The 20118-nt window shown below is 50.4% G+C and overlaps 1 protein-coding gene across 1 annotated transcript; it reads right to left on the bottom strand.

Annotated features, from left to right (window-relative positions):
• Nucleotides 1-345: 345 nt before the first annotated feature.
• GMNC (geminin coiled-coil domain containing) lies at nucleotides 346-10201 on the bottom strand. The gene is made up of 6 exons (XM_033148209.1): nucleotides 10100-10201; nucleotides 8429-8618; nucleotides 8263-8379; nucleotides 4222-4307; nucleotides 3579-3695; nucleotides 346-1057 (listed from the first exon to the last, which is right to left on the bottom strand). The coding sequence occupies exons 1-6, from the start codon at nucleotides 10199-10201 to the stop codon at nucleotides 419-421; spliced, it is 1251 nt and encodes a 416-aa protein (XP_033004100.1). The 3' UTR covers nucleotides 346-418.
• Nucleotides 10202-20118: the final 9917 nt, after the last annotated feature.

Below are 20118 nucleotides of genomic sequence, written 5' to 3'. Positions count from 1 at the left end.
AAGTCGCAATCCTCCCGGAGCAAATGGAGCCCTCAAACTCTTTGGGGGGCACATGGAAGGGAGTTGGAGCGAGGATGAAAAGGATTCCGGCAGGAGCCTTGTAGCTTTGCAAACTTGCACAGAGCATCACCTGCCTGCCGTCCACCTCTTCCCTGCTCGTGGTTTGATGGTCTGCATCGATCAGCCTTGATCCATAGATGGGTGGCTGCAATTTGCATCTGGGCAGTGAGCTAGACTTCCACAGCTGCGTATCAGACTAGCAGTAGCAACAATAATCCTAGGCCCTCCCATTCTCAACAGAAATGCAATAGGGCCTTTAATATATTTTTTTTTACCACTCTTAATCTGTAAACACACATTGTTTTCCTGGCAGTGCTGAGGTGGGTTTTGGGTTGGGGGATGACAGGGAAGAGCTCCTTCACTCAGGCTGCTTGGGTACCCAAGTCAGCTTCCACCCTCCATCCTCGTCCCGGCGCACGAAAGCCTGTCCCTGGCGGAAGGTGTGCGTTTTGACGTTGCAGTGGGGGCTCAAGGAGGTGGTGAAAGCCACCTCCGTTGGGGTGGGAGAGGCGTCCGAGCAGCAGGGCAGCCCACAAGGCAGCGGAGGGTAGTTATTCTCAGGCAGTAAGAAATGGCACGGCAGGTCGGGTGCGTGGCCCAAAGGCTCTTCTCCCGCGCCGCTCGTCCTGTCCGCGGACGGAAAAGTGGCACACCTGTAAACAGCTGGCTGGCTCTCATTGCACCCAAAGTTTGTTGCCTCGGGTGGGTCCCCAATGAAAGAGCCCAGAGGAGCATCTGGGGTCAAGGCACTGTAGTTAGCTGAAGCAGGCGACTCGTCAATCGTGTCAAGGTCTTTGAGGCCCAGCGTCCGCAGGACCCAGGTGTCCACATGGGGGTCGCGTGGCTCTTCGCAGGCAGAGAAAGATCCCAGGAGGTTCCGCCTGGCCTTCTGCGGGTGGGACGACTCGCGAGGAAGGGGAAGGCCTTCTGTTCTCAGCCTCCGCTTGCCACTTTGAAGAGGGCTGCGAGGTTTCTGGCCACTCTGCCGCAGCAGCTTCTGTTTGAGAGGGCAGTGGAAAGGGGAGGGGGGAGAACATCTGATGAGCAAGTCTGAGAATATTTTGCAGTTTATAAGCGCAAGGGGCATGACCAAGGTGTCTCCCCTGACAGGTAAGTATACTTATTGCGACAAATTGGAAAAGTGATAAAATCCCCTCTAGACTTGAGTGGACTCAGAAATTCACCGAATATGCGGAATTAGATAATCTATCAGAAAGAATGAAGAATAAAACAAAGGAAGCATTCATTTCAAAATGGGAAGTCTTCAAAATTTATTTGAGAAACAATAATGATAGTTTAAAGTCTGCGGCAGCATTTGAATAACTTCAGTAAAAACTTTAAGTTAGATGGGAAACTTATGATAGAATACATAACATTAACATTAAACTTGTTATGGTATGGCAGTGAATAATTGAAGAATTGCAGAATGCAAGGAGTGGATGGGAAGTCAGGTGTAGAGGAAAAAATATTGTATGCTAATATTAACTAATGTACTGTTGTTGTCATTTGTGTGTTTGTGGGATTTTTTTAGTTGCTAGGAGGTGATGGATATTTGTATATTTGTCCATTTTTTAATTTTTCTTTTGTGTGATGTAATAAAGTGGAGATATATGTATATATGCGTAAGAGGCTGGAGGGGGGAGTCTGCCTAACCAAATACCCCAGGTTTACCTAAGCCCTGTGACTCCACTCCAGCCCCTATTAGCTATGAGAAGTTGTCACAGGGGTGGGACGAATCACAACACTAGCTGGGAAGTAGAAGATGCGCAGGATTCATCAAATCTTAAGGGCCTGGTGTTTCCATGTGGGTGTCTTCTGCAACATGTTCTCGATGCAGGAAATAGTGCGTTGGGTGCGAATTTACCCTGCTTTACTGAGTGTTCTGTGATGCTACTCCAACGCTACGAGGTTCCTGCTGTCTGGAAGCGCCATAGCACAGCAAAAGGCAGACAGATCTAAACAACAACATTGATAGGATTCCAGCAGGAAGTTACAGGACTGGAAATGAAGCAGTATGGACATCCCAGAACTTTTGCAGGCGCAAACAGTTCTGAAAGTGGGATTGCATCTAAAATTCCTCCCTGGTCTCCCTACTGGCCTAGCATGACTAACCTGGCCAGTTAGCCCTGGTGATCCCACTGGTGTTTGTTTTTATGCTGTTTATTAAGTTTTTTTTACTCATTGTCTTATATTTGTTGTTAACCACCCTAAGCCCAGTTTTTGGATTGGGAAGGGAGGGGTAGATATTATTATTATTATTATTATTATTATTATTATTATTATTATTATTAACCGCCCCAAAAGCATCTCTCCCTAGCGCATATCATCATGGATCTGCAATGAAAAGGATGTCTGGAGGTGAATTTGGAAAGGAACTGGAAATAAAACTGCCAATATCATAATGCCATTCTGCAAATCTATGGTGCAACCACATTTCTGCTCCCCTCACCTCAAAAATGATCAAGGGGACAGAGTGAGAAAATATCAGCATTTGGGACTTTTTAGTTTAGAGACAAGGCAACTAAGAGTGGCAGGACAGAAGTTTATAAAATTATGCCTGGGGAACATAAACACAGTGGTACCTTGGCTCTTGAATTTAATCCGTTCCGGGAGTCTGTTCAACTCCCCAAATGGTTGGAATGGGGGCGGAGCAAGGGGGCAGGGGGGCGGTCCACCCCGGGTACTGCCCTGGTGGGGTGACACTCTGGGGGTAGGCCCCACCCCCGCAATTGACGCCAGCGGCGCGGCAACTTTTAAAAGGCTGCAACGCGCGAACAGGGTCTGTGCTGCTGTTCGCATGCTGCAGCCTTAAAAGTTGCCGCACCGCATGGAAGTGGTGCCGGCCGTTCGCGCCTGCCATCTTGGGTGGACTGCGCATGTCCACCCAAGATGGCAGGTGTGATCGGCCGGCACCCCTTCCGACTGGCGCCGCGCCGCGCCAAGTTTGAAGGCTGCAGCGGGCGAACAGCAGCTCTGTTCGCCCGCTGCAGCCTTCAAACTCGGCACGGCGCCGGTTGGAAGGGGCACCGGCCGATCGCGCCCGCCATCTTGGGTGGACTGCGCATATCCACACATGCGCAGTCCACCCAGGAGGCTGCTCACACGTCGTGACGTCAGGGCGCACGCGCTAGGGAGCGGCGCACCGCCCCCGGGGGGGGGTGCCTTTACGTTTTCCGCCCTGGACGGCAAAGTGGCTCGCTACGCCGCTGGGTTGGAAAACTAAGGCACGGCTTCCGATTGGCTGCAGGAGCTTCCTGCACTCAATTGGAAGCTGTAGGAGCCGCGCCGGACGTTCGGCTTCCGAAAAACGTTTGCAAACCGGAACACTCACTTCCAGGTTTGCAGCGTTCAGGAGCCAATTTGTTCGGGAACCAAGCCGTTCAAGAACCAAGATACCACTGTAGAGCAAAGAATATTCTTGTGTTCTGAATGGGTCACATGACTATGTCCCGCAGGCCACGATCTCTCTCTCTTTCTATCCCTCCCTTCCTCCCTCTCCTTCTCCCTGCCCTGGTTACCTTGGTTTCCTCCTCTAATTGCTTGACCAGAGCAGAGTTCAGGAACTGCCTGAGGTGACTGTTCTCCTCCTGCAACCTGGCCAGCTCTTCCTCCTTCTGCAAGAGGGTGTCTTGAAGCTGCGAAACACAGAGAAGAAGTGCTAACTTTGCATGGGTGCCTTTGGAACCCGACACCCGCCAGGAGGGAACCCAAGGGAGCCAAGGAGATTAGGAGCACGGCTGCCCCAGCCTCACTTCTGACTTCTTCTGTTCTCTCGCCGTGTATTTGAGGAGATTCCTTTGAAAAACGTAACCACAAAGGCACAAAAATGTGTGCAGGAGGGAGGAAAAAGTCAACAGCGAACAATGCGCAGTGATTAAACACACAGGGATTAGCTTCATCACAATGTGGGGTTACCAGTTCATCTCCTTCTCCATTTTCAGAGGGGATTTCAACAAGGCAAGAGAAATAAGAGGGTCCCCTTCAAAAGTCATTCCAGCTGCATTTTATACCTTGGGGCAGGTGAGCATGTAAGATCTGCGCTGCAATGCTTAAACAGATATTCTCATGCGTCCTCCAAATTCAGCTGCAATAAATAAACCCCGGTTTTCGGCATCAAAATCCCAGCCTAATTTCAGACTGGTGTGGATTCACAATTGTTACCTGTTTGTTCCTGTAGAGCTGCGTGGAGAGCTGGTCTCCAGACCCTCCATCGTCTTGGAGGGAGATGCCCAAATTGCAGAACTGATCTGCAGCAACAGAGAAAGATCAAAGAAGTCAGAGAGCTGGAACTGGGAGCTACGAGAATGTGATGCATTTTGGGTTCCCCTCAAAGAGAAGGGTGGAAATTCACCGATTTTTCCTCCGTGTGATCTGAAGAAGTGGATGCTTTAGTTGAGATTCCTGCCTTGCAGGGGGTTGGACTAGATGACCCTTGGGGTGCCTTCCAACTCTACAATTCTATGGTTCTGTGTCTGCAGGTGCTTGGGTGGATTTAATAGATAAAGGCAAAAGTCTCAATTTTTAAAAAGACATTGATTAACCATTGTGGAAGGGCGTACTCTTAATTTTCCTGCATAGGCCTGGTGGAATAGAAAAGTTTTCAGTAGGCATTTAAAAGTTGGCACACAAGGTGCCTGCTGAATTTCCAGTGGCAGGGAGTTCCACAGGGCTGGGCCAATGACACTAGACCCTTGGTTTCTAGCTGTTGTCAAACGAGTCTCGCCAACTTGCAGAATGACCAATTGGAACTCCTAAGAACACGAGAAGAGTCTGCTGGATCGGGCCAATGGATCCCGTCTAGCCCAGCATCCTGTTCTCACAGCAGCTGACCAGGTGACTGTGGGAAAGCAGCAAGCAGGATTCGAGCACAAGAACAACTCTCCCCTCCTGTGCATTCAAGAAGCTGGGACTCAGAAGCATCCCTGCCTCAAGTGATGCTCTTGCAGGTGATCTCAGTGATGGAGCTGGGATGTGAGGGTTCGGGCACCCTGGGCTAAAGTTGCCCAGGGCTTTGTCAATTAATAGAAGACAGAGGCGTATTGAGCAGTTTGGCTGCCGGGGGAGGCAAGCCAAGCAGCACCCCCTGGGGGCAGGGCCTCGCTCCGTAGCGTATGCGTCATGACGTCATGATGCATGCGCTACGGAGCGCAGCCCAGGCGGACTGCGCATGTCCGCAGCAGCCTGGGCAGACTGCTCATGTCTGCATATGCGCAGTCCTCCCGGACTCCCAAGCTGCCGCCCAGCACCTCTTCCGTGTGGCGGCTGCTCGCACAGAAGGGCTGCCGGGCAGTGGCTTGGGAGTCACACTCGCGTGGGGTGGCATGGGGTGGTGTGGTGCAGAGTGTCACCCTCCCCAGGCTGTAACCCGGGGCAGATCACCCCCAACGCCCCGCCCTCGCTACGCCACTGATAGAAGAACCTTGATTCTGGCTGGGCAACCAGCGAAGATGCTTTAACAGCGCCAATGGCATCTTCTGAGCTACAGTCCGGTGTGGCGGCTGCACAGACCACCCCAAGAGAAAGGCCGTCCCTCCCTCTTGCCCCATTAAAAATGAATTCCCTCCCCTAAATAATACTTGATCACCAAGCTCTCTGCTGCAGTTTGCCAAACATCCACACTCTGAGCTGTTCTTGGCATCCCAGGGCCAAGAGGAGCTGGAGAGGCATGGAGTACCTTTCAAGGCCCACTTAGACCACAAAGGCAACACAGCCCCTCTCTTGCGCCCCTTGAGGGGCTGGTTCCCACAAGCCCTTCGCCCCCACTCAGAAACCTCGGGACTCCCTGCAGCCATGACATTTGTTCCCGGGAGCAGAAGGGTTAATTGGCCGGGGGGGGGGCAAGTGTGTGGGGAGAGACGCAAGTGGTTCTTATGGGCGATTTAGAGTCCAAGGAGTCCTCTCCAGGGCTTAATTTGCAAAAGGAGAGGGGCGCAGGATGCGAGAGGGACTTGGAGATGGTGTTCCCTTGCAAGGAAGCTGGTCTGTGCATGAGAATCAGGTGTGTGAAGGCACCACTGGTGATGCTTTGCCTACAGGAAGTAGCCACAGTATATAAAATAAAATAAAATAAAATAAAATAAAATAAAATAAAATAAAATAAAATAAAATAAAATAAAATAAAATGGAACATAATAGTGTTGCCAGCCTCAGGTTTACCAGGAAGAGACCAGACACACCAAGGAGGAAAGCAGAGAGAAAGGGCAGAGGGGGGAGATCAAAGAACCTAAGAACCATTGTAGAATTGTACAGATGGAAGGGACACCAGGGGTCATCTAGTCCAACCCTGGGCAATGCAGGAATCACAGCACAATAATTCCCGCTAGGTCAGGAATTCAGTGTTAGAAACTCATATATGTAAGCTAGACATCAAATGGCTCCTTAAATCAGGGTTACAGTCACCAAAACGGAATGCCTAGTTGCCATTTGGGGGGCCAGGCAGCTTGAAAATCGTATTTGTCAATGCAACATTTTGGTTCCTGAAATTAGTTCTGATTGTGCAGGTAAAATGGAACGGAAGAAATTCTACAGGATGGGGTATTCGTGCGTGAAAACAGTCCAGGCCCAAGGATCCCCAGGCGGGGACCTCCCGATGGGAGAGATAGAGGCAGATAGGGCAGAAGACACGGAGACCAGCAGTAGGTGGCGCCAGAGGCACTGACAGCCAGGCAGAGCCACCCTCTGGTTGTAAGAATGAAAGCAAGCATGTGGGGACTGGCTGGCATTGGTGGTGGGACAGCACCCCATCTGACCTGATGGATCAGCCTCTGCTCAGAGACCACAATTTTTGCAGTCCTTGTCCTAACTTTGCTGGCAGTGGGTGAAAGGAAGGCAAGCGCCCTCTGGTTCTAGTCAAGCCAGAACCCTGGAGCCTCTGCATTGCAGAAGTGCTTTTCTGATTTCCCTGAGCAGCTGTGTCTTAAAGGCTCTGGATTTCCAAGAAGCGAATGGTTCTGGCACTGCTTTGAGGTTTTGCTTGTGTGTGTGTGTAGAAATCATTTAGGGGGGACCCCTGACTGTTAGGTCCAGTCGCAGATGACTCTGGGGTTGTGGCGCTCATCTCGCTTTACTGGCCGAGAGAGCCGGCGTACAGCTTCCGCGTCATGTGGCCAGCATGACAAAGCCGGTTCTACCGAACCAGAGCAGCGCACGGAAACGCCGTATACCTTCCCGCTGGAGCGGTACCCATTTATCTACTTGCACTTTGACGTGCTTTCGAACTGCTAGGTTGGCAGGAGCAGGGACCGAGCAACGGGAGCTCACCCCGTCGCGGGGGTTTCGAACTGCCGACCTTCTGATTGGCAAGCCCTAGGCTCTGTGGTTTAGACCACAGCGCCACCCGCCTCATTTACTAGAAAACAAAATAAATGTTTAAAAATGCATAATTAACTTATGGAACTCCCTGCCACAGGAAGCAGTGATGGCAACAAACTTGGATGGCTTGAAAAGAGAATTAGAGAAATTCACAGAGAAGAAGGGGGCTATCGATGGCTCCTAGCCAGGATGGCTCCACCTTGTCTCCACAGTCAGAGGCAGCCGTGCTCCTGAATACCTGTAGCTGGAAGCCACAAGAGGGGAGAGTTGCTCTTGTGCTGGGATCCTAGGATGCAGGGGACTAGGTGGGCCATTGGGCTGGTGGTCCAGCAGTCTCTTCTTGTGTTCTTCTGTCAGAATGAGGACACATATCACTGATGCTGTGAAGGAATCGCTAGGTTTTTGATGCTGGGAGTGAAATCCCATGTGGGCTTTCTAAAGGGGAGATGAGACCAAGAAAGAAGATTCTAGCTGGTACCAGATCAGGGGCGTTTTCTGGACAGATGTGAAGGCAGAGCATAGCCAGTTTGGCTAGTATAGCCATCCATAGCCCTCTCCCCCTCCATGAATTTGCCTGATCCTCTTTTAAAGCTATGAGTGGGTGGCCATCCCTGCCTCCTGTGGGAAGGAGTTCCACAGGTGACCTATGCACTGCAAGAGGAAGGACTTTCTTTCATCTGTCCTGGATCTTCCCACCCTCCGCTTCATGGGTTTTTGTGTTACGCGAGAGGGAGACATGCTTTACTCCGCCCACTTTCTCCACGCCCTCGTGGGTCCCTTCCAACTGATTTGGGATCCGCAGACAGGTCCCCGCTGCATGCAAGCTCCGCCACTGCTCTCCTCTCCCGGCCTTCCTTTCAGGGAGCCAGGGGAGCCCTAGCGCCTTCCTACCTGGCCCGCTCCCCGACGGAGAGTGCGAAGCTGCGAGCGCAGCAGCCGGAGGAGGAGAAGGAGGAGGCTGGAGGGGGCGGGCCGAGGCGGACCAAACGTTCCCCCGCCTCCTCTCGCCTGCGCGCCCGCGCCGCGCCTGTCCGGCCGTCGGGCGGCTCTTCCTTACCGGCGGCGGTGCTGCTGCTGCTGCCCGGTGCCTCGTCGTCGTCCAGGAGTCCCGCGGCGGTCCAGACGGCGTCGAGCCACGTCTCCGGGGCAACCTTTGCCGCCGCTGACGTCGAGTGGGCCCAGGGGCGGGCACAGACGGGAGCCCCCGCGAAGGCCGGCGGCAGCTCTGGGCAGGGCACGGCGCTGCTCTGCCGGGAGGGAGGGAGGGAGGAAGAGGGGTGGGGTGAGAGGGAGGAGCGGAGAGACCCCCCCCCTCGACGGCGGGGCGGGCGCTCCTCTGTAGGGCTGCGCCCCTAGGACCCTTCGACGGCGGAGGCTTTGTAGGGGCTGCTGCAGGGATCCGGGACGAGGGACTGAAACCCTGAGGCGCGCGCGCGCACGCACACACACACCCTTCCAGCTTCCCCGCACAACACGTCTTCTACCTGGTGCCCCTCACGATGGAAGGCAAGGGGCGCCCTTGGACTGGGAAATTGCTGGGGGGGGGTGCACCTCTTGCCTCCCCTACGGGCCCTCTTTGCAACTGCAAGCCACGCGCACAGCCCCCTACCCATAAAAATGCCCTGTACCGCGCCTACCTAAATGTGATGGGCGAGCAGCAGGCGGGCTTAGACGTGGCGGGCTCTGCCAAAGCATTCCCCCCCCCCACCCGCAGGAAGCGCCCCCACGAACGACCCCTTCGGTCCCTTACTAGCGCCTCTCTCACCCTGCCGAAGGCGCCCACGTCTCCCCTTTCCAGGGAAAGCCCACCGTGTGTGGGGTGGGGTGCGGTGGAGCTGCCGAGTTGCTTCTCCCTTGGGCTTCTGGAATCCGTGCCCGTCCAAACTCCCCGGACAGTGACACACCCGCCTCGCTGGCCAGCCAGCACATCCAGGGAGTTGGGGGCACAGAGAACACCCACACACCCACACCAAGGGAGAGACCCAAAAGGACCCCTTCCCGGCTTACCATCTGGCAGGTTGGGGTCGGGATCCAGTCGTCCCCCCGCCCTCCCCTTCCAACTCCGGGGAGCCTTCTCCAGCCGGCAGCCCAGGCGATGGGACGGGACGGGACGGGCGAGGAGCAGGAGGCGAGTTCTAATCTAGAGGAGAGTGGCCCCCGCGCGACGCCTCCTGCGCGCTCCTGCGCCCTGCCGTCCGATTTGGTGCGAAGCTGTCAAAGTGGTGACGAGAGAGCCCGAGCAAGCGAGAGCCCTGGCCCAGGTCCTCCTCACAAGGAAGGGGGGAATGGAAGGAGAAAGAGAGAAGGAGGGAGAGTGGGAGGGAGGGAGGAGAGAGGGAGGGAGGGAGGGAGTGGGCAGAGTTGCGCCTTGCAATCTGCAGAAGCTTCGCTCCTGCCAGAGAAGAGTCGGGAGCACTTGGGCCAGTTTGTTGAGAAGCAGCGCTGGGCTACCTGGCTATGAACTTTAGGCAAACAAAGGAGGCAACGACGGAGCATCTTTGATCCTAAAGTGACTTTCCTGGGGTGGATGCCGAAACTGGACAGAAGGAACTCCAAGCGATAGATGGGGAAGGCTAAGAAGCCACGGTCCCTTGTTGGAACCAAAGGATCCAACCATTTATTTTTCTCCACTGGGCCAGCAAGAAGCCAGCAGTTTCCCCACTTCTTTTTCGGGGGGGGGGGGACCTTTTTCACCCTGAAGGGTTTCAGTGCAAGGCTGAAGAGGCACCTGGAGGTGAACGACATCAAGGTGCGCTGCTGTTCTGTCAGATTCCCCCTTTTCTAAGTCCGTGGCTTGGTTCTGGATGATGCTGTCCTTGAAAGGTGCCATCTAGGTTTGAATGCAGGGTAAAAAAAAAGGGAGGGGGTGAATTTCTAAACTGAATGTACAGCTCAGATTTTTGTAATCAAACCACGGATACTGGTGAACTTGAGAAGCAATGTATGATTTCTTTATTCACTCATAAAACGTAGGTCTCCTTTTTTCACCCATCTGGTCCTCAGGAATGAAATAAGAGCCCTTGCGTTTCATAGAACCAGAGGGTCATCTAGTCCAACATCCTGCAAGGCAAGAATCACAGCTAAAGAATCACTGGCCACCCAAGCTCTGTCTAATGACATCTGAGGAAGGAGAGCCCACCCACCTTCTGAGTGAGACCATTCCACAGCTCTTAACCATCGTGAAGTTTCTTCTAAGATTTAGTCAGAATCTCCTTTCTTGCCATTTGAATCCATTGACTCCGGGCCTCCCCTCTGAAGCAACAGAAAACAAGTTTGCTCCTTCTTCCATGTGGCGGCCCAAGTTCAGAGATTCAAGGATAACTCTCATTTAAAAGGAAAGGACTTCACTAGCCCTCGGCACCCCATTATGGATTCAGCAACCAAATGAAGTGCATCTTCCTTCTTCAAGCCTTTGCAGAATAGTCACAGTTTGCTCGACTTTCTACAGGAGGAAAAAGGAGGGGGGGCTGGGTAGGCAGCACCACCCATGGGGAGAATTTCACCAGGATGATCCATCTACTGGCATCTTGCATAGTTATTTCAGTCTCATCATTAAAATACCCTCCAAAATGCATAATAGTTAGCTTTTTCTTCAAATAGCGCCGTATAGATCTCTTGTTTTCTCTTGCAGTTCACAGGACATCAGTTTTCAAATACGAGAGGAAATCATATTACACTACGAACTCGAGTGTGATGAAAATGTTTGATACTACGCAGGACCCCTCTAGATGTGTTTTTAAAAAATTGTGCATTCATGGCAATTTGTGGTCTGGAGGTATCAGGGTGGTCCTAACCAATCCTACTTGCAATATTCTACACCTGCAAAAGTTTCAGGGTGGACTCTCTCTTGTTCCATTGTAGTGCAAGAGTGCCTCACCAGTTGACAAAAATGTGTCAACAGCCACTAAAGAATAATAAAACTATAGAATTGTAGGATCAGGAGGAACTCCAAGAGTCATCTAGTCCAACCCCCCCTGCAATGCAGGCGTAACAGCTAAAGCACCCTTGACAGGTGGTCACCCAACCTTCTGTCTAAAGATCTTCAAGGAAGGAGATTCTGCCCCCATCTGAAGTCACGGAATCATAGAAGTGTGCAGTTGGAAGGGAACCCAAAGGGGTGCAAAGTGGGGCTTCAGAAACAGGGTTAGGAAGGTGAAAAGAAGGTTTAGCCGTTTCATGGGATTCAAAGGGGAAATTTTAGGGGGGGTGATATGGAGAAGTGGGGGTTGGCGAACAGATCAAGTAGGGGTGGCAGCACTGTGTTAGTATAACCCCCCCCCCCCCAGAAATTACAACATAATAGAATCAGAGAATTTTGAGGGACCACAAAAGTCATCTGGTCCAACCCCTGCAATTTTTGCCCAACATGGGACCAGAACCCACAACCCTAAGATTAAGAGTCTCGTGTTGGACAGTGGAATTTGCTGCCAAGGAGTGTGGTGGAGTCTCCTTCTTTGGATGTCTTTAAGCGGAGGCTTGACAGCCATCTGTCAGGAATGCTTTGGTGGTGTTTCCTGCTTGGCAGGGGGTTGGACTGGATGGCCCTTGGGGTCTCTTCCAACTCTAGGATTCTAGGATTGAGCTACCAAGGCATGCATTGCTCTTTGTTCAAAGGAAGCTGACTAAGGAGCATAGGAACATGCTCTGGACCAAGTCAGACTCATCTGCTCTGTAACAAGCTCACCTAGCTCAATACTGTCTACACTGACCGGCAGCAAATCACCAGGGTTTCAGGCAGGGAGTGTCTCCCAGCCCTACTCAGAGATGCCAGAGATTGAATTCAGGAGTTTCTGAATGCAAACCTCGGTTTTTCCCCCTCATCTGTATGTGAGCATAAAACAATGCGCTTTTAAAAGCATGTCAAATACAGATGGAAGGGTCGTTGGGTCAATTATGTTAACATTCCTCGCTATGTATCTGATTCAAACTCCTCTTCCCTGCATGGGCTCGTTCCAAAATTGTGCCCAGCATAGACAATGAAGGTATAAATCAGTGCCCATTCCTTTGGAGCCTCCCTTCCCAAGATAACCCAGCTCACAACAACTGGCACGTTGAAATGCCAACCTCAGGCTAAACACGGGGCTGGCACATATGACCAGGCAGTAACCATTACACCCGGCTACAGTATCTTATTTTTCCTTCTTTTAATAATTTCAATGTGTGTGGCAGGGTGACAAAAAAAAATCTGCACCGGGTACCACCTGACCTTGCTACGCCACTGAGGAGAGGGAGAGCGGGGGGACTTCAAGTACCCTTCATCGGCTCGCAGCATCTCAAAGATGGGATCAGTTTGTAATACAAATCATAAGCCCAACTCCTTTGTTAGCCTTGCTAGGAATAATGGATTAATGAAATCAGTGTTTATCTCACCGGGATATACTGACATTTTTGCTGGCAGAGGCACATTTTGAAACTACTAAATCTGGACAACAGCCCTGTCAATCCACTCAAGGGTTGTTCAGGTGTGGTCCATTGTTCTGGCCGAGAAATTGACCTGTCAGGTTAGGGTGGCCAGAGACAGAATCTTCCATATGAGAGCCATTTTCAAATATTTGAAGGGTCGTCACATGGAAGATGCATCTAGCTTTCTTTCTTGTCCTCTGGAGAAAAGGTCCTGAACCAAGGGAGTTACAAGAATTGAGATTCTGACTAACCCTTGGGAAGAAGTTACAGGTAGGTAGCCATGTTGGTCTGCCATAGTCAAAACAAAATAAAAAATAAATAAATTCCTTCCAGTAGCACCTTAGAGACCAACTAAACTGGAGCTGTTGGACATGGGAACAGTCTCCACCGAGAAGTTGTGGACCTCTTCATTGGAGGTTTTTAAGCAGAAGTTGGCTGGCCATCTAGATGCTTCATGGAGGCTTTAGTTGAGGGTGGGGGGTTGGACTAGAGGGTAGGGGGTCGGACTGCCTTGTAGGGGGTTGAACTCAGAAGTTCCATGATTTCATGATCATTTGAGATAACCTATTCTGACTAAAAACCAGGAAGAACTTTTTGACCTATACGTTATTTATTATTATTGCATTAAGGTAAGAAACAATATATGCAGCGTTATATTTGTTTTAAATGTCACAATGGTTTTGCGGCTCCCAGTTGTTGTTTTTTCCTTTGGAAACGGGTCCAAGTGGCTCTTTTCGTCTTAAAGGTTGCAGACCCCTGTTTTTGACAATAAAAGCTGTTTGACAGTGGAATGGGTCACCTCAAGAGATGATGGACTCTCCTTCCTTGGAAGTTTTTAAGCAGAGGTTGGATGGCCAGGGGGTTGGACTAGATGACCACTGGGGTCCCTTCCAATGCTACAATTCTACGAATCACTAATTCTATGAACATCCTCAGACTCACAGAAACATCGGCGAGACCTGTTGGATGAGAGTCTTTAATATGGATCATAAAGTTCTTCTTAGTTTGTCCCACATTGAGCTGCTTCCCTGATTTCCCCCTAAGAAATGACAGACTAGCTGCTCTTCTTGTTGTTCGTAGTATTTTAAATAATGTTTTATTATAAGTGGGAAAGCGGTAAAATACTTAAGAGAAAAAGATGTCAACCGTGGGACTGTCTCAGATGGTCATCGGTTCAATGCTCAGAGCAGGACGTGCCCTTGATTTTGTCTTTTCCACCTCTGGCTAGCTCCATTATGTATGTGCTCCAGCACCAGTTCTGCACATATATATGCTCAGATTAAAACTCTCACCCACTTTCTAAACATCTCGGTAGGCATGCCTGAACAAGGGTATTTTTAGCAGGCACTGAGAAGACTACAGTGAAGACCCATGGCTTGATGTCAATACGCAGGGAGTTCCAAAGTGCCACATGAAACAACCAAGTACTTGCAAATGTGGGGGTAGGTATTATGAGGTGCCAGTTCTGCCAATCAAACCAGCTGAGTGGGCACATATGGGGTACGGCGATCTCGCAGGTGCCTTGCTCCTTAACAGGGTTTCGGAACTGGTGTAACTTCATGCCATCTGAATTTATGCCAGCTTACTTCGCACCTGGTTCTCGCACATAGGATTGCTCCCTAGGTCACCTTTTTTTCCTAAACCAAAAAGTCGTTAAATCATTTTGCCTTCTCCTGTTAAGGGAAGTGTACCGATGTCCCCAGAGGCTCATTGCCACATTGGTCACAATGTGCCTTCCAGCCTGCACATGCCCTCTAGGGGATGGAGGGTGTGTTGCAAGCCTAGAGATGAGAAGCGCAAGCAACAGCATTTCCTCTCCTTAAGAGTTTCGGAGACCAGCGAGTGCGGGGAAAGCTGACATTTATCAGTGCAACTGAGGAGTGAATGTTTTTGGAGAAAGAACCAATTTCACTGTCTCACAAGGGGCATTTCACCAGGACTCACAAAGGGTAGATACTAGAAAGGGGAAGACTTTCATCAGAAGCATTTCTGAAACATAAATGCCCACCCCAGGAAGCACTGAGTGCCACCAATTAATTATCTGTTGCCACTCCAAGCACCAAACCCATTTTCATTATTTTCTGGTATGTATTAGTGTAGAGAAATGGCAAGTATGAGGCAACACGAAAGAAGTTTATAAAATTATGCACAGCATTGATAGAGAAACATTTTACTCCTTCTCTCACAACATGGTAAGGTAGAAAGGTAAAGGACCCCTGGACGGTTAAGTCCAGTCAAAGGCAACTATGGGGTTGCGGTGCTCATCTCGCTTTCAGGCCGAGGGAAGCGGCGTTTGTCCACAGACAGCTTTGCGGGTCATGTGGCCAGCAGGAGTAAACCGCTTCTGGTGCAACAGGACACTGTGGTGGAAAGCAGAGCGCACGGAAATGCCATTTACCTTCTTGCCACAGCGGTGTGGGGTGTGAAACACGAGAGCAGTCAAATACAACATTGCTAGAGTGGACATGAAGGTGGTCTCAGTCCTCCAGCCGGAACTTCCTGTTCTCCTGGGCTGAGACAAAACTTCCTCTGTGTAACTGGAGATGGGTGTGGCCTCACCTGAGCAGGTTGACACAAAACCACAGGGGCCAGACTCCATCTTCCTCTTTTGGATCACCTGCTGAAGAGAGCAACATCTAGATAGGGCAAAGATGTTCTCTTGGCTTCGAGGACAAAGGGGCTTTCTCCTGTATGGAGATAGTCTCCACGTGTATACTATTTTCTAAGCTAAATGTCTGCCTTCTGGGATCTTATTGTGAACAGGATGGTGTATGTAAGTAAACTCTTTTTTATGCTTTTATAGAAGACTGTGTAGTGTCTTATTTTGAGAGGGATTAAAAGGGGGAAATACCAGGACATTTATAACAGAGGTTCTAGTGAACCTGAGCAAGCTATCCGCTGTGTGTGTTTAAAAGGGGAATGTAAGACTCTGCTAAGTTCTGGGACTTGTTAACACAAGTTGGAATAGGATATCTTAAACAATCTATCTTCTCCTGCATCCCTAAACGTTCCCACAAGCGGTACCTTTTTATCTACTTGCGCTGGTGTGCTTTTGAACTGCTAGGTTGGCAGAAGCTGGGACAGAGCAACAGGAGCTCACTCCATTGCGGGGATTTGAACTGTCAACCTTCCGATCAGCAAGCCCAAGAGGCTCAGTGGTTTAGACCACAGGCAGCTCCTGGTGGACTTAACCATCCAGGGGTCCTTTACCTTTTACTCTCACAACATGAGAACTCATGGACATCTAAAGAAGCTGAAAGTTGGAAGAGTCAGGATAGAAGGCGAAATGAACTTATTCACACAGTTACAGGTAGGTAGCCATGTTGGTCTGCCATAGCCAAAAAAAAAATAAAAAAAAAAATCATTCCAGTAGCACCTTAGAGACCAACTAAGTTTGTTCTTGTATGAGCTTTCGTGTGCATGCACACTTCTTCAGATACACTGAAACAGAAGTCACCAGACCCTGATATATAGTGAGGGAGTGGGGAGGGGTATTACTCAGAAGGGTGATGGGAATGGGTGATTGGCTGATAGGTGTGGTAAACCTGTTGACGACTGTTAACGACTGTAATTGGTCTTACAGGAAAAGGCAAGGGGTGAGATGGCTAAAGATAGCTTTGTCATGTATAATGAGATAAGAATCCAATGTCTTTGTTCAGACCAGGTCTCTCCATGGTTTCAAGTTTGGTAATGAGTTGCAATTCAGCAACATCTCTTTCCAGTCTATTTTTGAAATTCCTTTGTAGTAAGACAGCTACTTTGAGATCTTGTATAGAATGTCCTCAGAGACTCATGGTGCTGGAGGAGACTCTTGAGAGTCCCATGGACTGCAAGAAGATCAAACCTATCCATTCTCAAAGAAATCAGCCCTGAGTGCTCACTAGAAGGACAGATCCTGAAGTTGAGGCTCCAGTACTTTGGCCACCTCATGAAAAGGGAAGACTCCCTGGAAAAGACCCTGATGTTGGGAAAGATGGAGGGCACAAGGAGAAGGGGACGACAGAGGGTGAGATGGTTGGACAGTGTTCTCGAAGCTACTAACATGAGTTTGGCCAAACTGCGAGAGGCAGTGAAGGATAGGCGTGCCTGGTGTGCTCTGGTCCATGGGGTCACGAAGAGTCGGACACGACTGAACGACTGAACAACAACAACATAGAATGTCCTGGGAGACTGAAGTGTTCTCCAATTGGTTTCTCTGCCTTGTGATTCCTGATATTCACACAGCAAATAGTTAAACTACGGAACTCCCTCCTGCAGGAGGCAGTGATGGCCATCAGCCTGAATGGCTATAAAAAAAGATGAGATGAATTCATGGAGAGGGGAGGGCTATCGCTGGCTACTAACCAGGGTGGCTCTGCTCTGCATCCACAGCCAGAGGCAGCAATGCATCTCAATGCCAGTTGTTGGAAACCGCAGGAGGAGAGAGGGCTCTCGCGCTCGTATCCTGCTGTCTGGTTTCCCTTGGGGGCATCTGGTTGGCCACTGTGAGAACAGGATGCTGGGCTAGGTGGGCTGCTGGCCTGATCCAACAGGCTCTTCTGGTGCTCTTGAAGAACGAAGCAAGTACTCCAAACAAGGGAGCAAGAAGAGTCGGCAGCAAGAAGACAGAGCCATGGGGAATGGTCCCCTAAGGATTAAGAGGATCGCCTAAGAGGATTAGGCCAGCGACAGGACCTCCCTGGGGTGGCGTCTGCAGTGGAAGTGAGCCCTCGCTGGCCAGGCTGCATCGTCCAGACCTTCCTGTCAAAGGGCTTCATTAAGAGCAAAGTTTCCTGTTGCTCTCGCGGCAGTCTTGCTCTGCCCCACAAACCCTGCATCCCCGTTTGGCAAGGTATTTGCTGATGCAGGAGTCTCCATCCTTGTTCCTCGAGTGCAAGGCCAAGAGGCGAGGCCACCGGCCTGCTGGGAAAACTTCATTAGTTGGCTTTCGGGGCTGAGGAATCGAGCTGGAGCTGGATGTCCTTCTGTGTGGGGCTGGGGGCTTCCACTGGTGCCTAGCAGAATGTGTGCGTGTGGTTTTATCCTGCCTGGTCCACAAGGAATAGTAAGCACAGCTGTAAGACCAGAGCAACGTGCACATTGGCAAGCATATATTTATATAGGGTGACGGGGTGGCAGAGATATTTTGACTCAGTTTGCATTTAAATGCGAACACACTTATTTCACACTTTCTGAAACAAGACACAAAGTGCACACCCAGAGCTATCCTTTGAAATCTTCTTCAGGTTTTTGCAATGCAGTTCTGCAGCCAAGCAATGTGTAAAACGATGCATCTACCAGGGTAAAGGGGGCATAGTATGTATGCATCAGTGGTGGCTTCTCTTTCACTTCATCTGGAAGCTGCAGTTGGTGCAGAATGCTGCAGCTCGATTCAGTGGTGTAGCGTGGGTTGCCTGCGCCCAGAGCCTTGCGGAGGGAGGGAAACGGATGAACTACGCATGCTCATTCAACTGCCTCAGGCATCCACGTCACCCAGGAGATCGCAGCCGTAGAAATAAGAAAAGAAGAGTTGTGCCATTGTCTGAAGCGGTCTCTTATTGGTTTGCATGCGAAAACATTTTCAACAGAGCCCAGCGACGGAAGCATGAAGCTATATTGAGGCAGCACAAAGTGTTGAAATGTTGCGCCCCTAACAATTTTGCACCCAGAGCAACTGCCCCTGTGCCTCCTGACACTACACCACTGACACGATTGCTGACAGGAGTGAGGCCTTGTAGCATTGAATGCTTGGGCTCAGAGACCTTCCCTGGTTGCCCATGCAGGGACATCTTAGCCATAGAGGCTAGTGGTGCAGGGAACCATGGCGCCAAGTTCTGGAGGGCGCCAGGGAAGAGGCGGAGGCTGGATGCAGCACCTCCTGGCCATCAGCTCACTGCCCTCGCCCGCCTCCACGATGCTGCGCCGCGCCCGGAGCCTCCATCCTGCCGGAGGAGCCGCCCTCCAGCTGCTGCCCACCTGGATCCTTGCACCACGGCGCCAGATAAGTTTAAGATGGTCCTGTGCCCATGTGAAATCAGGTCAAGTTCAAGGTGTTGCTACTGTTAGCCAAGGTAAATTCTAGCAATGAATAGACCATGTGCTGCATGTAGAAGATGAGGGCTTGGCTGCTTTTCAACCCCCGGACAGCTGTTTGGAGCAAACTGCACTTGGTGCAGATGATTATGGCCCAGGCTGGGCTCTACCAAGTTTGGGTTCCCTTTTGCTTCTTCCCCCTCCTTCCAAAGGGAGAGGAATTTGCCTGAGCTGGTGGCCCAGATGGCAGCCAGGGAAGCTAATCTTCCCCAGAGCAGCAGGCAGCAGGAACCAGGCAGTCTTGTGGGGCTGCTGCTAACCCAGGGGCAGATCAGGGAACAGCAGGGAAGGGGATAAAGAACCACCCCCCTTCCTCTAAATGCAGTCAGGAATGTGCCAGGAAATTATTGCCGAGAAGTCGCTCCAGAGCATAATAGCAAGGACCAGAAGTGTGAACTGTCAGTCGTCCGAAGGACAGACATGTGTGACTCTATTGCTCTTGCTGAATTCGTGTGGGCAGCTTTTCCATGAGTATCCGGCCCTGCCTTTCGGATGATGGCACACTGAAGGCCTAACCATCTCCCAGACTAGTGAGGAAGGTGAAACTTTGCCTGATGTTTGTCATTTTTACTGCAACAGTGGAAAAATCAGGAACCTTAACCCACCCAAATTTTTATTTTTCCCATTGACTTCTCATCAGATTTTATGCCTGGGAGATGTCAGATTCAGGCAAAGATTCTGGAGGTTGCATAAATTTGGAGGAGAATTGTGCAGCAATACCCCCAATTTGGATGGTACAATGGTCCCTTGGTTCTCAGACTTAATCCGTTCCGGAATTCTGTTCCAAAAACAAAGCGTTCCAAAACCAAGGCTCGCTTTCCCATAGAAAGTAATGCAAAATGGATTAATCCATTCCAGACTTCTAAAAACAACCCTTAAAACGGGCAATTTAACACGAATGTTACTATCTAACGAGACCATTGATCCATAAAATGAAAGCAATAAACAATTTGCTGCATTCATACAATCAATCAATCAATCAGTAGCTGAACTGGGTTCCACACAGTCGCAAAAACAAACAAGAGCCGCAAAAATAAAAATGCAAAATTAATAGCAAAAACAGGAGACCTCAGTGTAACACTCAAATCGGAAGTATAACACTCAAAACAGCATGTTCGGCTTCCGAGAAAAGTTTGCAAACCGGAACACTTACTTCCGGGTTTGCAGTGTTTGGGTTCCAAGTTGTTTGAGTACCAAGGCGTTTGAAAATCAAGGTACCACTGTATTATATTGATTTTTTAAAATTATGGTGATGATTGTGAAGATTACAAT

Source organism: Lacerta agilis, chromosome 5 (assembly GCF_009819535.1).
Source record: "Lacerta agilis isolate rLacAgi1 chromosome 5, rLacAgi1.pri, whole genome shotgun sequence".
Taxonomy (NCBI): domain Eukaryota; kingdom Metazoa; phylum Chordata; class Lepidosauria; order Squamata; family Lacertidae; genus Lacerta; species Lacerta agilis.
Note: the sequence above shows the minus strand (reverse complement) of the source record. Positions and strands in the feature narration are given on the sequence as shown.